Here is a 23,884-nt window from a genome sequence, read left to right as displayed (position 1 = left end):
GGCAGAGGAGTCGGGTCCCCTACTGAGATCTAATTTCCAGCTGTCTGATAATGCTGCTCTTCTTTGGCCCTAATCTCTACTTGGAGGAAATGAGAAACACACACTAACACTCACACACTCATATGTGCACACACAGAAACAGCCTCTTGAGTATATCCACATATTGTGCTCTCATATTGACATATAGGCAACAATGAGGCACATGTTTGAACACAGAAACACATACAGCTTAGCACTACACACACTATAGAACATGACAACATATTTACAAATACAACGTTTTCACAGATCCTATACAATCTTCCTTTTTCTCTGACACACACACACACACACACACACACACACACACACACACACACACACACACACACACACACACACACACACACACACACACACACACACACACACACATACACACACACACACACACACACACACACACACACACACACACACACACATATTCCCTGCTGGGAACCTATTAGCTTCTCGTGTCACGGGGTGAGCAGAGGATAATGATTCACAGATCCTTCCAGTGTATTTCTTCTTTGTAGAGAGAAGAAAGGCAGATACTGCTGCTGACAGACTGACAGACGTAAGGGAAAGAGGACAGACTGAGAGGACACACAACAGGTGTGGAGAAAGAAAAAATGCAGCATCCATTTCTACCTTGTTTGCCCTCACTGTGCCAACTCTGCCTTCTCTCAGTCCGCTTAATGAACGACGTGTCAGTTTGATTCATGTCCAGCAGTGACGGATTTGAAGGGTATTTTGGGGAAACTAGGGGAGTGATGCAGTGGTGCATTTGAAGTTGTTTTAGGTGTAAACAAGCCAATGAAACATCTACTATTAATGCTACAAGAAACACTTTCTCTGTCATGCCATCATAGCCAACTAGAGGCATCTTTATTCCTGCCATTCATTTTGTAATCCAATACAAATAGATATGAGTTTTTACGTGGGTGCATTTACTGTAACAGGTGTTGCTTCTGAACCAGGTCTGTAAATGGTAATTATTCACTTTTCTTCATTTAGAAAAGCAATGTTTACATTGAAAATATGTCTAAAAATGTCCTTAAAGGAGAAGTAATCCTGCCTCTGAGTGCCATTGATCTCTTTTGAGAGTGTGATAGTGATCTACCTGCATTGATTACACTGAGAGAAGCACACACAGAGAAGAATTACAGCGCCATCTTCTGTCTGGAAACCCTTTTGATTTCTTCTAAGGTGCTCTGATACAGATTGCCTATATGCTTATGTTTATTTAGGATCCCCATTAGCTTTTGCTCTTGACAAAAGCTACTCTTCCTGGGGTCCGACACTTAAAACAATACAACAATAATATAACAATACTCAAGACATAAGTCCTGACATCATTAACAACATTAACAACATCACCAACATCATCAACAGTCTCATCCACTTTCAATATCAATCTCAGCCAAGGATGAGTGCACAAGACACCCACCAGTACAAAGCATGAGATATAATTCAATTAGGGTTCACAGTTCACAAGGGTACATGGTCATTAGTAGATGGCCCTTCAATCTCTTCTTGAAAGAGGCTCTGGACTCTATTTCAGCAAGGTAGTTTGGCAATGACTTCCATTCCTTTATAGCTCTATAAGTCACAGAAGATTTCAGAAGATGTGTCCTGGGTTTAGGTGCCAGTAGATGGCCTGCCAGCTAAATTGGACATTTACCAACCTGCAGGGTGGGGTTTGAGCCCCATTGAGAGGCTCTCTGACTTACTTTATATATTATTTTCTATACTAAATCAATATTTCACAAATCTGTCTTGCATGTTCCTCCACAGAAAGTCTGTTTTTTGTCAGCTCGCCTATTCAAACAAGAGAAACAGAAATGTAGTTGTTGTGATTCAGTCAATAACTTTTGACCCTATCCCTTCCCTCGTCTGCTTTCCCTCAGCTGTAACACTCAGCATTGTAATGGCGATTTGATTGCATGGCCGTGCCTTCGCCCTGAATGCGTAAGGGAACGCAGTTGCAATCTCATGCTCCGGAACTGTACATTACCTCATAAACACACGAGCCACTGTGGAGTTTCAGTGTAATTTGGTATAATTGTCTAAGCTGCGGTGTAATGTTGCATCTGTGTTTTCTTTTACCGACCTGTGAATCAAACGGCTATACACAAAACGTTATGGCTTGACATTGTGTTTTGCATTCTGTTCAGCATCATTGCAAAAGTAATGGTCGGCTTTCGTCTGATTCTGATTTATAGGGAGTTTGGACAATTCTTTCCACACACTTGGGACCTGGTTAAAAGCGTTTTTTGGGGGGAAATAGTATTTTTTCATAGTAATGGATTGTTGAAGAGGTAATTTAAGAGATAGAGTTACGTTGAATGTGTTTAAGTTTAGGTTTCTTTGAGCCAAAGGGGTTGTTCAGTAGACTTTCTTATAATGCTACACTGACCCTTTAATGTTGTATGTTTTGTACATCTTAGCTAGTTGTTGTGTGTTGATGCCGTAGCTTAGATACTGCAACTTGCAGAGCTGGGGTCCTGTTTGCTATCAAGATAATGGAGTTGCCATGCGGCTCTGTTTGTGTTGCTCAAAGCAGATTGTTGAGGTTTTGGTGCAGTTTCACAGAGTTTCTGGACTCAACCTCGTGTAGGAGTTTACCACTGTGGCCCAAAGTTTAATTTCCAACTGCAGATTGTGTTTATAAAAAGACACATGAGTCATAAAAATGATTTAAAACAATATGATATGATACAGTGTGATACAATAAAATCTGACAGTCGCTGGTGTTCGGGCCACCCAGCCTGAGCGGGTTGAATTTGCTTTCACTGGGAGGTGACACATCACATGATGGACATGAGGAGGACCAAGGGATTGATAGGATATGATTTAAAGATTGTATTTTGAATAGGCACCATATGAATTGTATTCTAGATTGACAGCTATGGTTTACTTATTACAGTGTATTCTCTTTTTGCAGTCTCTTCAGATCCGTTGCTGCAAAACAACATGCTTTTCTCCATATGTCAGACCACCATGCAGTATTTAATTTAACATTCTTTTTTTATTGTGCACCCTTTTTCTTTCTCTATTTCTTCTTGCACTATTTTATTCATTTTCATGTATGGGGTATATTGTACCTTGCATTGGATCTTGAAGACAAGCAGTACAATATTGGAAGAACCTGAAACCAACAAATGTTTAGCCTTTTTAACTCAAAATATGACTTAATAGATGAATAGAAGTTTCTGTCAATTGAATAATCAATTAATGTAATCTAATTTCTAACATTTCTAGCTATAAAGGTGTTTTACCGTGAAGAGAGGATTTGGAATAAATATTTTATCATATCACCTCCCAGGATGCACACAGTGTGCATCTCCAGCACATCATTGCAGCACCAACAGATATCTTACAGACAACTACAATAAATAATTAAACGTATAAAACCAAATCTATTGCGATTTTCTCTTCTGTTAGTTATCATGTTGTAATGTGGTTGTCAGCCATTTGGTTGGGGTAATGACAAAAAGTTGTGAAATTAGCCCGGCCTTGTAAAGACTGCTGTAGTTTCATCCCGGCAAACATTAACAGTCTGGGGCAATTACCTCTCAATGGCTGCCTTCTGCGGAGTGTGTGGCTGCGCAAGAATGTGTGTGTGTGGTGGGGAGAACAACAATGAGGATGGTGTTTTTGTTGAGTCACGTACGTCATGAATGGAGTGTGTGCAAACTTTGCCCATCTGCATGCTGGTGTGTGTGTGTGTGTGTGTGTGTGTGTGTGTGTGTGATAGAGAGAGAGCATGTTTTGCAGCATGTGATAGCAGTATGTGCTGATTGTGCTCTCCTGGGCCGTACCCTCCCGATGCCTCCACCCCAGGTTATTTCTCTAACACACACACACACACACACACACACACACACACACACACACACACACACACACCACACACACACACACACACACACACACACACACACACACATACATACACACACACACACACACACACACACACACACACACACACACACACACACACACACACACACACACACACACACACACACACACATACACACGCATCATATTTTCAACACAACCTCCCACCCTTTCACAATGTCTTTCACCTTTTTTTTCTCTTTCTATGCATATTTGCATCTATCGTCTTTCTTTGTTATATTTTCCCTTCTTCCTTTGTTTTGTGTTTTCACCGCATCTTCATCGCTTTGTTTTTCCTGTTCCATTCATTCTTATGCAGCTTTTTTTCTTCTACCATTGTCTTCATCATCATCATCGTCATCATGATTTGACCTTCGTTTATACATTTATATATAATAATATATATAATATAATGTCCTCTTTTCGCCATTGTCTGTTTGTTCTGTATTTATTTCCTTCTCTTGTTTCCTATTTTCTGCGCTCTTGACTTCTCCATCCTGCCTCTTTGCCATTCGTCCTACAGTTCTCTTGTTCTTGTATGTCCTTCCTGTCCTCCATTCATTTCTCTGTCCCCAACCTTCATTCCTGCCATTGCTGTCCTTTCCTTTCTTCATTTATCTCCCCCTCCTACTCCACCTCTTCCTCCCTCCATCACCACCACGGCTCACGCCCCCCTCTCCATTAGCAGATTAGATTTAGTCCCATAATGCTGTCGGGCACCGTGATTTTACCGGCTCTCATTACTCCTAAATCATCTTTTCCTTCTCTCTCCCTCTCTTTTACTGTCTCTCTTTCCTTCTCCCTCTTTTCCCAAGTATGGTAGGCAAACCTACTCTTCTACACACACACACACACACACACACACGCACGCACGCACGCGCGCACACACACACACACACACACACACACACACACACACACACACACACACACACACACACACACACACACAATCAAAATATATGCTGAGGCCTGCGCACCGTAACACCCTGTATTAGCGGCAGCGCTAGTGATTTGTGATGCAATGTGATTGGGTGGAGAATTTGATTCAATTTCTGTCCGTCCACATCCATCCTTTATTCCTCTCAATATATTCCCTCGGGGTATGAATGATTTTCATATCACAACGTTTGAGGCGGGACTACATTTACTCCCATGCTGTTTTACGAGGTGTTTTGGAGCCGATTTTCTGTAAATGAAGGAATGGTATAATTACATGTTTGAAGGACAGGTTCTTTCTTTCCTTTTCTTGTGCAGTAACTGATAGGAGAGAAGACACAGATGTGGAAAAGACAGACAGGCATGGATAGGGGGAGAAAAAACTAAAATAGTTGGTTATATTTATGCATGCGTGTGGGCGAGCGAGCGGCCATTAGTTCAGAGCGTTCATCATTCGGGTTGTGTCAGCGTCTTATTGTTTATTATGGCAGCGGGTGAGTTAGCTGTACTTTTACCCTCTGTGACAAAACTGCTGATCACCACGTCCATTTTAATCATGCCACGACAGCATCAAGCACATTTACAACATTCATCTACACGCTGCACTGAATGAACCATATATTAAATACCAAGACATACCAGGATAATGCACAGCCTCCAATCAATTGAGGCATATTGGCCCAGAATAAAAACAGAATAAATAGTTGTATGAAATGAAATGTTTTGTCATATTTTAAAAGGTCTTGATCAGATGATTATCTAATGTTTCACAAGGATTTTTTTGTACATTTATTTATCATTGATCACATTGTATTATATTTATTCATTTAATATTTCTGGGAATCAGTTTTGGAATAAACATATATTTCAATTTTAACTGATTTAAAAAATGTGGTTTAAATAGCGAAAAGCCAGCAATCTTTGCTGCATATTAACATAAAACCCACTGTAGTTACTGCAACCTCTACGCTGCTGAGCATGAAACATCTCTGCAGGATGTTGCTATTTCTCAAAAGTGACCGGATTTTAAACCCAATTAACTTTTTTTTCTTCTCTTTCTTAACCCTGATTTGACCAGACAAATTAACTAAAAATCCATTTCCTGCACCTCTACAGCAAGCTTTCCTGCAGCAGGCTTTCCTGCAGCAGTAGGAGGAACAATGGCGCAGAATCTGGATCCACTCAATCTAATCTCTCAGCCTTAATGGGCACTGCTGCTTTTCAGACACACCCGGCTGCCACACACAATTAAACACACACACACACACACACACACACACACACACACACACGCACACACACACACACACACGCACGCACGCACACACACACACACACACTATACACTCATACATGGAAGTGGATATGGTTGTAGGCATAACAACATTTATTCCAGCAGTACACAAACACTCAAGTTGCCTTACAGTTTGTCCCTGACAGTCTCAACAAGGATATGGATATAGTAAAGGCATACACACAAACATGTATAAACACACACTCACATAGATCCCTCTCTTCCAGTTAGCCCTGACATTAGCCACTCGCTGTCTCTAACTGGATCATGGGGCTTACTAAAGAGATTACGGCCTGGAGACAGCATAGCAACCATGCACACACACACTCTCGCATACACAAAAGTGCTTTCTTTCTCCCTGGTTGTCTCTTTTATTCCTTTCTCTTTCTCCATCTACCCAACTTCTGTATAGCTCTCTCTCCATCTCTCTCCATCTCTCTCACACACACACACACAACACACACACACACACACACACACACACACACACACACACACACACACACACATACACACACACACACACACACACACACACACACACACACACACACACACACACACACACACACACACACACACACTCTCACTCTCGCTCAACCAGACAGGCCCTCAGGCTAAGAAGACAGCAGCCAGTAGCCATTGTGGAAGAAAGTCTGTCAGAGGAATTAGCGTCGGACTGCATGGGAAGGGAGGATGACAGTCTGCTCTGTTAGCCATCACAATCACTTTGTTTCACCAAATACACTCAGGCAGATACAACCATTGTTCAAACATTCATTTGTGCTGTGCATTTGCTTCGCTGCTGCGTCACGAACGTCCAACAAAGAACACTTAGAGAAATTCATTTTTTCTCATGATATGAGAAACTTGGCAATAGATTTCACTTTTACAGGTTAAGGTTTTTAACTGCTAAATAGAAATATTCTGGATGGGATATGATGACTGGATGTTGTTCAGGTTTTGACACTGCATAGACTGGAAGTAATTATCATATACTGCTACTGATTACAGTGTTTCTTGTCATTTAATTTCCTATGTGTTCCTTTTAACATATTACAGACATTTGTGGTGTCATGCACACACAATTCTTACTCTTTGAAGCTCTATGAGTTATAATGTTGTGTTCCTTTTTTAAACTAAAGCTAAACAAGGTGGCCTGTTTGCTTTAAGGTAATTTGGCTAACCTGTGTACTAGGGATTTCATTTAATTTGTCCTTAGTTTTAGAAAATGATTTTTATTTGGCATCAAAAACTGCTTCCTTTTCATCAGTCTCAAAATGTAGTCGAACTAGACATTTCTAGAAATTCTATTTAGGAAAGACATCCATGAATCTGTGTTCAAAGCATATACAAACCCTATCATTTAAGAAGTTTAGAACAGAAACACATAACTTTGAATTTTAACTGTGCAAATGTGCCTAGCAATAGACATTGGTGTTATACTCTTAGTTAAATGTTTTAATTACAGAGAAATGACAGTAAAACGTGTATAGTATCACTAAACGTCAGTGAGAGGGAAAACCAAACAAATAAGTCTTGCCATAGTGCTATCTCCAAGAAAAGGAACAATTGTTGTTAAGTGATATTTAGTGTCAGGCAAAAATCATGTTGCATATTTTGATGTTGGTCCAAAGTAACTCAAACAACTCTCTTTGCACAGAAGGGACTGCATCAACCTTTACTAGGAAACACATTTAGTCGTCTGCAACACACAGGAGCCCTCACTCCCTGATGTCTTGCTGTGCTCACATTTGCCCGCATCTCACCCTCAATTGTATTCTTCTCTTAGCATCATGAAAGGCCACGCTGCTGTTTGACAAACATAGAGACAACAAAAGATTTATTTTCTCTCGCTTTCTGCTCTCCCATGCACACACACCGTCTCATTTAATCTCACACACACACACACACACACGCACTATGTGCTTGTCGGTGTCTTTCAAAACTATACTCTTGGATAAACTACACATATACACTCATATACACACACTCTCTCTAACCCCGGCACCATGAGACACCTGCACTGTTCTGTTCCTGTGTTAAAAGTTAATTGGCCCACTGGCAAAATGGCCTGCGGTAACCTTGACAACGCTAACCTGCTGAGAGACTGATCAGAAGAGATGCCACACAGACACACACACACACACACACACACACACACACACACACACACACACACACACACACACACACACACACACACACACACACACACACACACACACACACACACACACACACACACAAATACACACGCACACACACAAATACACACACCCTCAAAGACACAGCTGTACAGAGAATGTACTGAACATGCAGTACATCATGTTAATGTTTAAAAGTGACACCAACACACACATGTACAGTTTCATGAGTACATGTTCATAGTAACACACACATGCATGCACACAAACACACACGCACACACAAACACACACACACACACACACGCTTCCAGCAGTCCCCTTCTCTTATCCAATCTGCTAATTTGCAGCGTATTATTTATGGGTGCTGAGGTGCTCCCCAGATGCTTATAAAAGCAAAAAGTCACCGTCAGCTGCTTTATTGGCACCTCCTCCTTTTTTCTCTCTCCATACCTTCATCACCTCCCCTTGCATCCCTCTATACTCAGATCTAGCAACTATTGTTTTTCCATTCACTTCATTGTCTTTCCTTCCCTACTCCCTTCAATGTGTCCTTGCATTGCCTATAATCCCTTTTACTTCTTTCACCCGTTTCCCCTCCATCACCTGCCCACTCCTCATTACCTCTCCTCACCTCCTGTTTTTCCTGTCTTTCCTCTCCTCATGCCTCCCCATTCCACCTTTTAGTCTTAGTAAAACACGCCAATCTATTCTTCCATGACGACGTCAGCCAGTCAGAAACAGGTTGTTGGGTTCATCCTCATGTCCTGTTCCTCAATTATCCATTTATTATTGCACTTTACCATTTATTTTTAAGGTTTTCACTTAGCCACTTAGCAGGAGAATGATATAAGGATTTAGCTTACGACATGATGTTGCTTGTTGTTTTTCATAAACTGTTTATCCTTTTTTTGCACTTTACTGGGATTTTATATCAACTTTTGATAACGCTTGTGGATAAACTCAAGTTGGCATATTAAATAAGATGTTTGGACAACTCTCTGTGGACTAAGGGTCTCTTTAAAAGCCTTATGCTGGTTAAACAATTTCCCAAAGAACAAATCCATTTAGTCAAGGAGCTTTGGCCATTTTCAGAATGAGATTCTCCAGCTTAAATCCTCCATCACCCGTAATGCTTTAAATCCTTTTCTCACCGAGGATCGCCTATTTCACATGCGAGAATCAATTACCAGTTTATCTTTTTGATCCAGATCTATTGCATTGTGTTGCCTCACAATTATTGCATTTAGGTCTCAATTAGGTGTCACATGTCAGTAAACCGCCACTCTTTGTCATGCTTTATGACCAAAATAAAAGTAATCATAGAATAAAGTTGCATAACAACAGCCAAAATATGAAAATAATGATTTACTGTTATGGCGATTTTCGTTCATTTAGATGATCGTTACTGGTAAAGAACCGTAAACGACATTACATTCGTACATTAAAATGCCCTCTCTTAGACATAAATGGGAAATAATAAATCTATTCTTTCAGAGACACAAATTAATACATTTAAACTGTCTCAACAGTATCTATCTATCCCCTTCCATCTATAGTATATTTTCTCGCCCTCCTAATCCACCCTCTCCTCCTATATATCCCCTCTCTGCGTCCCTTCTGAAGTTGTCTCCTGATCCTTTGCTGCTGAAGTTTTATTAGCTCTATAAATGTCCCTAAGAGCCTGCAATATCGCTTAGCTAAAGCACTAGAAGAAAAGGAAGGACTAACAAAGCAAATAAAGGAAAGAGGGATGGACTTGTAATATCGCTTAGTCCAGCGGATGACAATTCAAATAAGAAAACATATTAAAACAAAATTGCGTCGGAGACATTAAAGTGAATTAGCCAATTACAAATGACCATGTGTGCGCCCTGCTGCCTTAACCTCTCCAACATTTTTTTTTTTGCCCAATAGTAACTCATCTAAATTTGTTGGACGTCTTTCGGGCATGGGGCCAGAAAAGCTTTTATATCCATAAAGGCCTATGGATCAGAGAATTGCATTAAGCTGTCCAATTTAATTATAGTATCGACAAAACATAATAGATACTTACAGCCTTACGGAGAGCGATGGGTAGAGGAGGGGGAGGGAGCAGGAGAGAGAGAGATAGAAACCAAAAGTGCACACAATGTCCATTTATAATGCTGATGCAGTGTATGTATCAAATGAGGCGTTGGAGGAATGTGTGCATGCGTGTGTGTCTATGTGGCTGTGTGTGTGTGTGTGTGTGTTTCTCTTTAACGAAGGATTTGCAAAGGCCCATGGGAGCTTTTGAGAACGTTCAGTTTGATTTAGCTGCTTCTGCTCCCAGGTGCCTGTTTCCTTCACAAACACACACAACACTCTACCGTCCACACCCACACACAGTGCTACACAATGTCACTTGTATACACACACACTGATTAAACTCCACACACACACACACTTAGTTAGATCAGTGTAATGGAGCGAGTTAGGAGAGTGGCTGTCCCGTCCCAGCCAGCCAGAGCTGTCATCCTCCCATCCACCATGATCAATAGAGGGGGGCAATATTTTTATTCATAAAGCGCCCACTTAATTAAATCACAGGGAGTGGAGCTGGGGGACGGGGGACGGGGGGAATGGTTGAATAGGGGAGGAGGATGGATGAGGCGGAGGTTACAAGACGAAGCAAGGGCATTGAGTCAAAAGACTGATGAAGAATTACAAAGACTGAAAAGAGAAAGGCAAAAAAGAAATGGAGAAAATATGGAAGGAAGACCATTCTGTGTGACCTCCATTATATATAGTACAGCGAGATACAGAGGACAAATTTGAAGGCAATATGTGTCTGATGGGAAGCAACACTTCCCATAAAAATAGCATAAAAGATCAAGCTTTCAGGGAACACACAGTTTGAATGCTCAACGTGTTTAGAATAATCAAACAAGAACTGAAGGCAAAACATCTGACTATAGAACGCAGTAGACCATCATGCGCTGTTAGCCTAAATCAAGACAATTATTTGGCTATAAAATATTGCTTTACGAGGTAAAACTTTAAAATATCAAACCCACACTGCAGTCCTATGTCTGCAATGCGCTGCCAGCATGTTGGGTAATATATCCCCCCGGTTTGTTGGCACAAGTATCAATCACTCAAGTAGAGTCACTCTGCAGCCAAGACTGGGAAGCCATGGTTGTAATGGGAAAGTTCCCGTTTTGAATGCATGGAGCTATATGTCTGTGGCACTGCCAAAATGCTGCATTTATAGTCAGTAAGTTCCCCCAGGATAAATGATTGTTAGAAAAAAAAGTCGCTTTAAGTTTCTTTTGAACTTGCCAACAAATTGTCAGAGTAAACAAAGGCCACATTTGAATTACTTCGATTTAGAGGACACAGACCTCACTGTGTGCTGTTGCAATGAGAGAATATATACATCCATATTCATTTGATCACTTAGATACATGCCTAAACTCACTGTGCAGTTCACCTTGAGTGATCTGGTGAAAAACATACATGTGTCAATGAAGTATTGTGCTATTTTGTTCATTTTAAGCAATATAATTAAAAGGTATCAGAACATTTCAATATATTTACATTATAAATAAGAAATATCAAATAATAGCCGTTAGTTATATGGTTTAACGGTCACTTTAATAGTTCTAATGGTTACAGATACCAAAGGATGTTTTACAGTACAGGACATATCACTGTAATACCTGCTGCATGACTTTGGTCTTGCCCTACAGTAGAGTGCCTTAAAAAACAAGAAAAAAAACAATATCGACTGCTAGCCAGCAGTCGATATTTATTACTCTATTTATGGAACAATATTAAATGCAGTTAAAGCCCCCAAGGGAGAGAAAAAGAGACAGACAGAGAGAGAGAGAGAGAGACAGACAGAGAGAGAGAGAGAGAGAGAGAGAGAGAGAGAGAGAGAGAGAGTGAGATAGCAGTAGTGGTTGAAAAAGAAAGTGAGGGGAAAATAAAGACATGAAGAAGTGAGACGCGAACCATTGAAGGTGTCTCAGGTTTAAAAAAAAAAAAATGTTGCCACCTCTGTCTTCCTTCTCTGTCCGTTTACTCCTGTTCCTCTCCTCTCTCTTTTTTCATCTCTCCCCTGGAGCCCAGCCAAGGGTCATCTCTTTTCTTTCTTCCCCGTCGCCCTCCTTTTAATAAAAGACAGAGACACACACAAAGATGCATGCTTTGCCGCCCATCCGCTCTCACTTGCCTGCTGTTTCTTTCACGCAGAGACACACCAATTCTAACTGACACATGGATCCAAACCTCTGCCGACCTCCTTGTCATCTCCGTCTTACTGAGACCTCCTGTGACGCCATCTGAGATCAAAATCATATGATATCAAAGAGGCATGTTTCCACTCCCCCTCTCACAGGTTAATGGTTCATAGTGGACCTTTGCTCATATCTGAACGAACCTGAGGGCGTATCCATCTAATAACTGGTGTCGACTGTCGGATAAAAAAAAGTGTAGGGGTGACACAGCCTGAGGGAAAAGTTCATTTGATCTGTGTGGAAATTGGGAAATAAATATGTGTTTGCACTAGTTATGTTTTTATATCTGCATTTGTGTTGCTGAGGCTTACTGGGACACAAATGTGTGTTTGTGTGCACTCTTTGTGTGTGTCTCCCATATGTGTGTTTCTCTGTGTGTGACTCTGTGTGCGTGAAGGGGTTAACCGTAATATCCGAAGAGTCGCAAAGAATGACCTGGCTAGTGTTATTATTCTCCTCACATGAATAATGGAACTTAATATGGAGGAGGTGATCGCCAGGAGCACACATACACACACACACACCACACACACACACACACACACACACACACACACACACACACACACACACACACACACACACACACACACACACACACACACACACGCACACACACACACACACATACCATGTATACATCACTTCAGGGGACATTACATTGACTTACATGCATTTCCTGGAGACTTATCCTAACCTTAACCATAACCAACACATGCCTAACCCTAACCCTAATCCTAAACCTAACCAAGTCTTCACCCTAAAATTAATGATTCCCCTCATGGGGACCTCCAATTTGTCCCCATAAGGGCGGAGAGTCCCCACACATGACTGTGTAAACAGATTTAGGTCCCCACAAGTATAGTAATGCTAGGCCACACACACACACAGAGGAAGATTTTGCTGTCATCCTCAATCCCTCCAGACTTTTAGGGGCCACAGAGAGTCAGCATGCCCAGGAAGGAGAGGCCTTGGCTGGGTAAACGAAGGGTGGGGGGGTCTGTGTGGTGAAAGGGGAAGGTCTGAATGACATCTGGTCAAAATGTAATCAATCATACAGTACTTAGAAATCCATTACAAACATTGAGGGAATGATAAAAGACCATGTTTCTTCCTTCTGCCGTTTGTTTTCAACTCTTCTTTCCTGTATTTCCTCCATGAAAACTGAACTCAGATAACTGAACGTTTGCGTCATCGGTTGCGTATTGAGATTCCAGTTCCTCAAAATATATGCAGTTGTTTTCACAATCTGTACCACTATAATTTACAGAATTTGTCATCGTAATGGAACTGATGTATAATTCAAACAGCCATCCGTTTCTTTAATATAATTTTTAGGAGATTAATTGCCAGCTCTTTCAAACGCTGTGGCAATAGAGGGGGACCAACATGGCTTAATCATGGGAGCAGATTGCTACACACTGCTGTACAAACCATCCAGCTTTCCAAATGAGTTTTTATATGCCCGTGCGTGTGTGTGTGTGTGTGTGTGTGTGTTTGTGTGGTTATTCTATCAGTGAGTGTCCTTTTCAAGTACCGCAGGCCAATCTCCTGTTGGTTATAGTCTTCGCTCTACTCAAAGGTCGGCAGGTATGACTCACAGAGAGATGGGAGGAGGACAGCTGTTTACATGAAAACATGACGTGAATGTGTTCAGCGGAGACAATACATTAGAGCAAAGAGCTATTTTCATTATCCCCCGAGTACATTAGGTCACATCAAAACAGTGCCAAATGGCAGCTATCTGCTTGTCCCTGAAAGCCTATTTTCTTAATCAGGTTTATACCATGAGTAAAGGGTTCACATTTCCTGCCAAAGTGATAGCAGCCTTTTTCTCACTCACTTATTGTATCCTGTCATAGTGGTTAAAATCAAATGTTCTACTTTTTTTCCCAATAGAATGTTGATGAGGTGTCCATCTTCTGTTTACACCTCCCAAAATATCCCCCAAATCATTTCCATACCCCTAGAACCATTGCACAAATGGATAAACAGTAACCACCAGTATGATGAAAACTTAATACAAGCTTTGTGACATATGAGTTTTATTATGGGGGCTTAAACTGTGGACTCCCGGCGCTATTGTCAGTCACTCAGCTGGAGTCATAAAGACAGACACAGAGACACACAGTCTCATAATAGCTTTTAATTGACTTGGATGACTTTCCTTCTGTTAGAAGCAATAACAAATAAATATCATGGTGGGTAAACAAAACAATAAAAGATTTATTAGCCATGGAACTCCTTATGAAATATGACTTTCAAATAAGTTTGTTTCTTCTTCTCACTCTCATGCTTTTTTCACATTCATTTTATACTCTTTTCAACAGACCACAAGTAGAGTTAAATACACATTCATAGCATTTTATTTTTGGTATTTCAACAGCGATAATTGAGAACGATTAGAAAAGAAAAAGAGTGAACAGCTTTGCTTTCTATTTGCTTAGTCAACGTCATCATGCGGGCAAGAAAGACAACAAATAATGAAACGAATAAAACCTTCTTCCTGAAAAATAATAATCTAAACACATGGAACATTTTCCATGCGTGCTGCAGATTAAAATATCATTACGCCAGTCCTGTCCGTCAAATGTTTGCCACTTGTGTGCTCCTTCGTTACCGCAATCGCTGAGCAAACTTGCACATAAACGCACATATTTTCTTTGCATAAAGAATATACAACGCCAGGCACATACTTTTCCCATCAAGGTTTGTGGAGAAAAAAATGCTAATCTCTTGTCAAACAAAAGGAATGAGCCAGCAAACACAGGGCTCAAAGGGAAACGTCCAAAATGATGAAACCTTGTTAGTTTGAGGAAATTAGTTTTCTGAGCACGGCTTGCCAATTAACATTCACAGCCCTAATACAAGTCATAATGCACAACCAATTTTCCTCCTGGGTACGTGAATGTATGCATGACTGCTGTAAATTAGCTGGCATAAGCATACAGTATGTGTTTATTTCAATGTATATGTGTGTTTGTTAGTTGTGTGTGTACTGGATTGAGGATGACATCAAGATGTTCCTGTGTGTGTGTGTTTGTGTCAAGGTCAAGAGAAATGTTTGTTATGATTATCTTAGTCTTGTTGGACTATCTACAGTAACATGTTGTGGTGATGGATTTGTACCGCTGATTGGCTTTGCTAGCTAGTACTAGTGTGTTCATTGTAAGAGTGTGTGTGTGTGTGTGTGTGTGTGTATGTGTGTGTGTGTGTGTGTGTGTGTGTGTGTGTGTGTGTGTATGTGTGTGTATGTATGTGTGTACTGGACTCAGGCCTGACTGACAGGACTATAGGGTGATTAGCTTGTCTGGTATTTCATTCCGCTATAATTACATTGTGCTTTCTGAACCTGGTTTGCCTGCCAGGCATTCTCCCAAACAAACAACTCTAATAGAGTTAGGGCCAGGCTGTTGTGTCATGTCCAACATCATTTGGCTCATATCGGTATTCATTAGGGCGACAGAAAAATAGCAGGACCATTGTATGTGCAGCCATATTCCGAGTGTGTGTTAGAGCTGAGGGGGATCAAATCAAATAGATATGTTGCTTGATATTGGCATTACAATGTGTGTGTGTGTGTGTGTGTGTGTGTGTGCGTGTGTGTGTGTGTGTGTGTGTGTGTGTGTCTTTGTGTGTCTGTGTGTGCTCTGGTTTCTCTGAATAGATTATTATTTTTTCCGCCACAGCAGTGCTGCACTGTTGGAGGGCTTTAGTGGAGAAAACTAACTTTTACACACACACACACACACACACACACACACACACACACACACACACACACACACACACACACACACACACACACACACACACACACACACACACACACACACACACACACACACACACACACACACACACACACACCCATGTATACATCACTTCAGGGGACATTACATTGACTTACATGCATTTCCTGGAGACTTATCCTAACCTTAACCATAACCAACACATGCCTAACCCTAACCCTAATCCTAAACCTAACCAAGTCTTCACCCTAAAATGAATGATTCCCCTCATGGGGACCTCCAATTTGTCCCCATAAGGGAAGCCAGTCGCCACACGTGACTATGTAAACAGATGTAGGTCCCCACAAGTATAGTAATGCTAGACCACACACACACACACACACACACACACACACACACACACCCACACACACACACACACACACACACACACACACACACACACACACACACTGGTCTTTCTATGTATGTGACTGTCTGCTTTCCCCCTCCAATGCCTCTCTATTAATGACACACATGGAGACATGCACATACACACTTCAAGGCAGTATATGGATTCATGCCAGCAGTATTTCTGATGGTTCCTATTGTCTTTGAAGCTCTTTGCACCAAATTGTTCCACTGATCATAAATGTCATATCATCCTCTCTCTCCCTTTCTCTCCATCTCCTCCTCCGTCTGTGCCTTTGTACTGTAATTGAATGTGTGTGTGCGTGGTTGTGTATCTGTGTGTGTGTCATATATTAACATGTTTGTGGTTTTGTTTATGCTTTGACTCCATATATGTGTGAGTGCATGGAATACCTCAACTCATGTCCTCTGTGTCTCTTTCTCTCTGCAGAGACCTCAGCGAGAACCAGATCAAGGCGGTTCCACGGAAAGCTTTCAGAGGAATTACAAATGTCAAGAACCTGTAAGCACAATCACTTTGTCTTCCTTCTTTCCCAACTACCCGTTGAGAGGTGCTTTCGTGAACGTCCGTCTTCTCCCTGACTTTCTAAGGCAAATTCGTCTCACAACATATTCGTTAATTCTCCTTCACCAGCTGGTGGCTCACTTGCTACAAACTTAACCAGGAGATTTATTTTTAAAATCCAAAAGTTGTTTCAAACTTTCATTTTAGGGAAAGTGTATAATATAAAGCCCATGAATCTTTCCAATCAATGGAATAAAACCATCAATAATGTGGTTTTAAATGTAGCACTCAGTGTAAACATTATATATACTGTAGGTATGTGTTACTGTCAGACTGTTATAGACTTTATAGCTATATAAGGGCGGGGGGATTTGCATATTTTGAATTGTATCACAAGAAAATTCTTATTTATTAGACATGGCATCAAATCTTATTTCGCAAACACATATTTAGTTTAGATTACTTTCCCATGATGTGTCTGTTATTTCCATCTGACTCTATTTATCATTCTGCTTTTTATCACTTCTCCCTTTTCCTCCTCACCTTCTCTAATATTCCCACTTTTCTCATCTTATTCCTTTTTATCATCTCCCTCTTCTCTCCTCCTGTCCAGAGAGGTGTTGTCCTCCCATCAAGCGCTCAATACCCCCCTGTCATTTATTCATGACGTCCTAATCCCCAATAGTGTGATCAATACGCTGGCCAATCAATGCTTCCCATCGATAATGGCTGATCAATCCTGCCTGATGCTGCATAGGAATCTACTAGACAGACTCTTGGGGGTAAACAATGGCCTCAAAGCGAGAGAGTTCGATATAGGATGCGATAGAATCGAATATTGGACAATAAAGCTGGGAAGAAAATCAGCTTTGCTCAACAAATATCCTCTTTGTAAATTTGTAATTGTGTTTTATCAGTCATGACTGACATGACGGAGGAGTGGGATGGAGGTTGGGATAGAAAAACAGAGCAGGGTATTATAACTACATGATGCAAAAAGATAATAATCCATCCTTCTGAAAGCCTCATTTCACAACAAGAGATGTAGACTGTGTAAAGAAAAACAAATCATAAATATGCTTTAGCTGAATGAAATAGTAAGTTGAATAAAGGGAGAGGATTGTAATCATATTATACAGGCTGTCTTTAGTTGGGATCCCATTGCAATGTGAACAAACAATAACAAACACACTTTTTTGACTTATATTAAGAATATATACAATACTGCATTTGGTAATACACATATGATAAAATAACCACAACTTAGAAGCAAAAAAATCCCCAATTACATCAGATTGGTCACAGATATTGTTGTTACCAACTATATTTGTCATTTGTATCAACTGGACTGGTGCTGGGTGCAAATAAATAATAATGTATTCCACTTTGTTGTGCCAATCAAGATGTCATAAGAATGAAAGATCCACAACAGCTACAAAGTAAAAATTAAGTGTGGTGAAATTGCTTTTTAGCTGCAGTTTGCCGACAAATAAGCAAACACCATCTGCTAAAAGTGATGTTATATCATACAAAGGCTCCAGAACAGCTAATAAATGATGAATCATGAGGTGAGATAAATAATTGTTGGTAAATTCCAGGCGTGGATTGCCACAGTTAACCCAACAGTTCTCCCCACAAGCAAAGACACTGCTTAGCTAAACTAACCAAGCATTTGTATATGAAATGACAGCAAGTAGTTGGATATCTTTCCCAGGACATCCATGTTATCACACTTTAGTTTGAAGCAATGTTCGAGATGTGTGTTCAATTAGGGCAATTAGTAGAATGATTAACATGCATCTTGCTTCAGATTTAACAGTATTTCAGAGTTAGGTGACAGCCACGAGTGCTCTTCAGGTTAGACAACTCCCAAGTGTGATCTAAATTAATTATGGTCGCTGGAGTATATTACCATGTATTACTCCTAAGTGAAATGGACCTGAAAGTTCCTGTACATCTTCTCCATTCAGTTTGTTGGATTTGCATGTGTGGTTATTGCATGTGTGTAATGTAAGTGAAGGAGTGTAAGACCTCATGGCTTTGCGCCAAACCTTTGATCCATTCTCCATTCTCAAATCGGACACAATCCAAATGAAATGCTACACAACACCTGACCTCTATGTCCTTGCCCTCACTCGAGTATTTTTACAACTATTTAAAGTTCAGTGCCAGCAAACAGAAATCAAATCCTAGTTTCAGTGTGTCTTCAACCACATATATATTGCTCCGGTGTAGGTATGCTGACCATGCAAGCTCTATATCAGTAATACCCTGTCACATTCATTCATTAACACACATTTACACTTGAGAGCTGCCCATTATAACCACAGTGTCCCACAGGCTGCCCATTGAGCAGCTCCAATAAACAGCAGGTACAATTCAATATGAGTTTTCAGATATTTCACATTGGATATACGCCACTCCCTGCCCTTACAGTCTAGTGTAACACAAGACTCAGTGCTAAAACGGCTGTAACCCTGTCTGCCAAAGCTATAAAGTCACATCAATCAAGTTTGACGGTAACATTGTCTCTTCTCTCACTAAAATGTTTTGCACTAAATTGCTTTGACCTACAAAGTGAATCATTTAACTTTTATTCTGCCAAATTTAGGGTGACTCAGGCTTCTATAGATCATACATTTCTTCCACTTTCTTTTTTGACGTTTTACAGCAACGTCCTCCTTCTCCTCTTCCTTATTCTCCTCATCTTTTATTTTTACAAATGTCCCCTTTTTTACTCCCTCAATGTTTCTCTCCCTTTCAAAATGTCTTGTCTTCCTGCTCCGTTCCCTCATCTGCCATTACATCTTTATCCTCTTTCCCTTCTCTCCCATCATCCATTTCTCTTCCATTCTCTTTTCCCATTAGCTGTCTGTCAATCCTTTGTATTTTCTTGTCTTTCTTTCTTTAAATACTTTTCAATTTTTTCGATATCCATCTTTCTTTCCTTTTACTTCTTCTCTCCATCCATCCATCAATTCCTCCTGCCTTTCTCCTCTTACAGTAACTAGCAATCTCCATTTGATATATTTGTCCCTCTCTCCCACTTTTCCTCAGTATTTCCCTCTTTTTCTTCTCCCACCCTCCTCCACCCCTCCCTCCATTAGACAAGGTGACTCCTGCAGTAAAAGGCTCCAACCCTCCATTATACCACAGAGTAAAAAAACCTTCATGACATTCTGTCCCTGGTGGACACAGCATTGATTTTCCCATGTCTCTCCCCCCCTCTCACTTTGTCTCTATCTCCCCTCGCTCTCTCTTTCTCCCCTGTCTCTCTCACTCACTCCAAATCTGTCTCTCTCTGCCTTTCTGTCTCACCAGCTAGTTTCTCAGAGGGTACCGTCTTTATCTCACTCTCCTTCTCGGATGTTCCCTTTAAAGCTGCCTGGTGGCCAGCATACTATCCATTTATTGCACTACTTTCACACATGCAAACACACACACACACACACACACACACACACACACACACACACACACACACACACACACACACACACACACACACACACACACACACACACACACACACACACACACACACACACACACACACACACACACACACACACACACAGACCCTTTCGACCCTACCATCAGATTGACTGCTTTGCTGAAACTGCCAAGAATCTGGCAAATACGATTACTGTAGTCTATTGCTAACCTAAGGAGACAGGTATATGCCATACATCTGTGTGTAGGTGTTTGTGTGTGTATAATGCATGCTCGTCTATACATTGTGCTGACTGCTGGTCCTGTCATTCCCGAAAACCCAACCTGTCAGTCAAACTATAGATGATAAAGGAAAATGTAGAGTTCGAAAAGGCAGAAAGCACTGTGTCAGAATTCCTACTGTATGATACACTCTACTTCATGTCTGGAGGCTTATGCTATCACATCTAATCTTATTTAATCTGATTTTCTATAATCTAATCTTGTTTTTATCATGTTTTGTCTGGTCATGTCTTGCCAGAAAAGTCCTATTGTTAACAACACCGGTGTATTTCCGATATCGTGTTTTTCTGCTTTATACTTGCTCCTTTGACCTAAAACCATTAGCACTCCAGCTAATTTAGCTACATGCTAATGATTGATGTTGCCTTCATTCTGAGTGTGATTTCAAAGATATAAAGAGGATTATTTCTGAAAGGTACATTTACCTCCTTATGCCATGTTTCGACGGACACTGAGTGCAATAAATAAATAATACAAAATACAATTCAACAACTCACAACACTGTTTCAAGTGTTTCAAGTACCTTTCTTAAATGACAACTCGTTAAATTCCCTCAGGGTGCACGTTGAGGAAAATTAGTTTGCGAACATTAGAACATCAGCAAACGATTAATACTCACATTTAAAATGAATAATACATAATAGTAAAACATAAAATGAAGAGAGAAATCAAATCAAATTGGAGTGCTATTTACTAACACACCATATTATACGATCAAATAGCACTAAAACATAATCATAAACATTCACTCATTTGTTTGGAAAGTGTTTACACATTTTAAGTTTTGCAGACTTTTTTGACAATTGAAAACAACAACAACCAAAAACACAAATACAGAAACATAACAAATTAAATACGGTGCACGAAGTGTCAAGAAAAAACACAACATGTCTTAATGTCATGCACATGTTGCTATCTTATAGAAAACACAAGATAAGTGTACAGAAAATAATACACTACATAATAGTGATAGCAAACTTATGTTTAACCATACTTTCTTGAAACTCATATAAAGGTTTTACTTCAATGTTCAGAAGCTACTGCAAATCTTCCTTTTTACGGTGAGGAGAAGCAGAGATAAATGTGATCAGCCACAGATGCTGTGTGTACTGTTGTATTCACGCTTAAGTCACAACACATGTGAGTCAGTGGTGCTTCGAGGCATATAGCTGTCGATGGCTCACAGAGAAGCATGGACGCATCAGATAAGATACAGCTGTTTCATATGCCCTCACATTACACCTCGGTGCCCACAAACACACGCTCTTTATCTTCCGTCGCCATCACGTCCTCATATTCTACCGTGTTTTCCATCTGCCTCTCTCACACATTTTCTTTTTTTTATAGTGATAAAATATAATTAATTTTCCCCAACGGGCAAATCGACACACTCATATCACTTCAGGTGGTTTGTGAGGAATGTGTCCAGAGAATGTAATATGTAGTTTCTTCCAACAAACAATACAACCATTCAGTAAATCGGTGTAAGCACAAAAAACCCCATGGCTTCACTTTTTTACCTTCCTCCTTCCTGTCATCCCCTTCTTTCGTTTCTCCCTCGTAAAATGCCTCCACTCTTCACGCTTCCCTACCCACAATGCAGTGCTGGATGGCCGTTTGTTTGAATTATTACTACAGCGCCTCAGAGAGAGGTGAGAACATTGTGTCGGCTGCATGCGCACACACACACACACACACACACACACACACACACACACACACACACACACACACACACACACACACACACACACACACACACACACACACACACACACACACACACACACACACACACACACACACACACACACACGTTGCCTACCAGCACTGTCGTGTGTCTCTCTCTCATTGCAGATGTTTGCCTTCAGTTGTTTTTTTTATGTTTACCACAATTCCAACAACAGACAGCTAGAGCCGGGCATATATCTAGCGAAAGTGTGTTTGAAGATATAGAAAGGAATGATTCATAATAGCCATCCTTTTCAGAACAGTTCATCTTTAAATGAAGGTGACACCAGAAGGGATAATGCTCATACACACACACACACACACACATACTGTAACACACACACTCCACAGTGTCATTTCTTCCCCGATCAAGCATTCAAAGCCTTGCACCAATATGCAAAGAATAGCAAGGAAGAAAAATGAAGACATGATAGCCTGCTTCCTGAAATTGTTTACTCAGAATCCCATCATTCTTTGCCTCACACCAACCCCCAACGCACTTACTCAAATCACAGGATGTGGCTAATTCATTAAAGGTTGTGTCCAACCGGGAACGGAGGGAGAACATGTCAATAGCTGTCTTTAAACTGCAACCTATGTACCAAAACAGGCTCATTGCATTTTCCTTCACAGTGATAGGATTCTGGATTCAGTTTTAATCTTAAATCTATTTTAGCTCACTAAAAGTAGAGGACAATCTTCAACTGTAGTGATTACTTGGAGCCAGAGACAGAGACACTTCTATTTTTCCCATGGACCGGCAAATTAGATTTTCGCAGGGTTGCCTTTATTTAACTTGAACTTCAATGTTGGACGAATGTGCTTCCATTTCTTTTCACTGTTTATTTAACAGAGTTATACAAATCATAAGTCCACTGGAGGTAAATGTAAGCATAAATTCAATTTGTCTAATTCGATATACACAAAAAGGGTTTGGACAGAAAGCCACTTGGTGTCCTTGACTACTGTACCAATCTCAGCCTGGAACAAAGTCAACAGCAATGGCCTTAAAATTATAAACCATGTTGATGGCTTCCTGTACCCTTGAACATCACTAAAAGCACAGGAGTCATTTGCAAGTCCAAGTTAACCCTTTATAGTTCAATCCTCATTCACTGTATGAAGGTCGCAGTATCAGCCATTACAGAGATGTTCATCCAACCTGCATTAATCTGCCA

At 40.6% G+C, this 23,884-nt stretch overlaps 1 protein-coding gene across 1 annotated transcript in view; it reads left to right on the top strand.

Moving 5' to 3' along the window:
* The window catches only part of slit3 (slit homolog 3 (Drosophila)), a 235,637-nt gene that overhangs the window by 116,132 nt on the left and 95,621 nt on the right, over positions 1-23,884 (top strand). The window contains exon 5 of the mRNA XM_034207325.1: positions 17,166-17,237. Coding sequence (XP_034063216.1) covers positions 17,166-17,237 — 72 coding nt within the window. The remainder of the gene's footprint in view (positions 1-17,165; positions 17,238-23,884) is intronic.

This window comes from Gymnodraco acuticeps, unplaced genomic scaffold (assembly GCF_902827175.1).
Source record: "Gymnodraco acuticeps unplaced genomic scaffold, fGymAcu1.1, whole genome shotgun sequence".
NCBI classification, from domain to species: domain Eukaryota; kingdom Metazoa; phylum Chordata; class Actinopteri; order Perciformes; family Bathydraconidae; genus Gymnodraco; species Gymnodraco acuticeps.
Note: the sequence above shows the minus strand (reverse complement) of the source record. Positions and strands in the feature narration are given on the sequence as shown.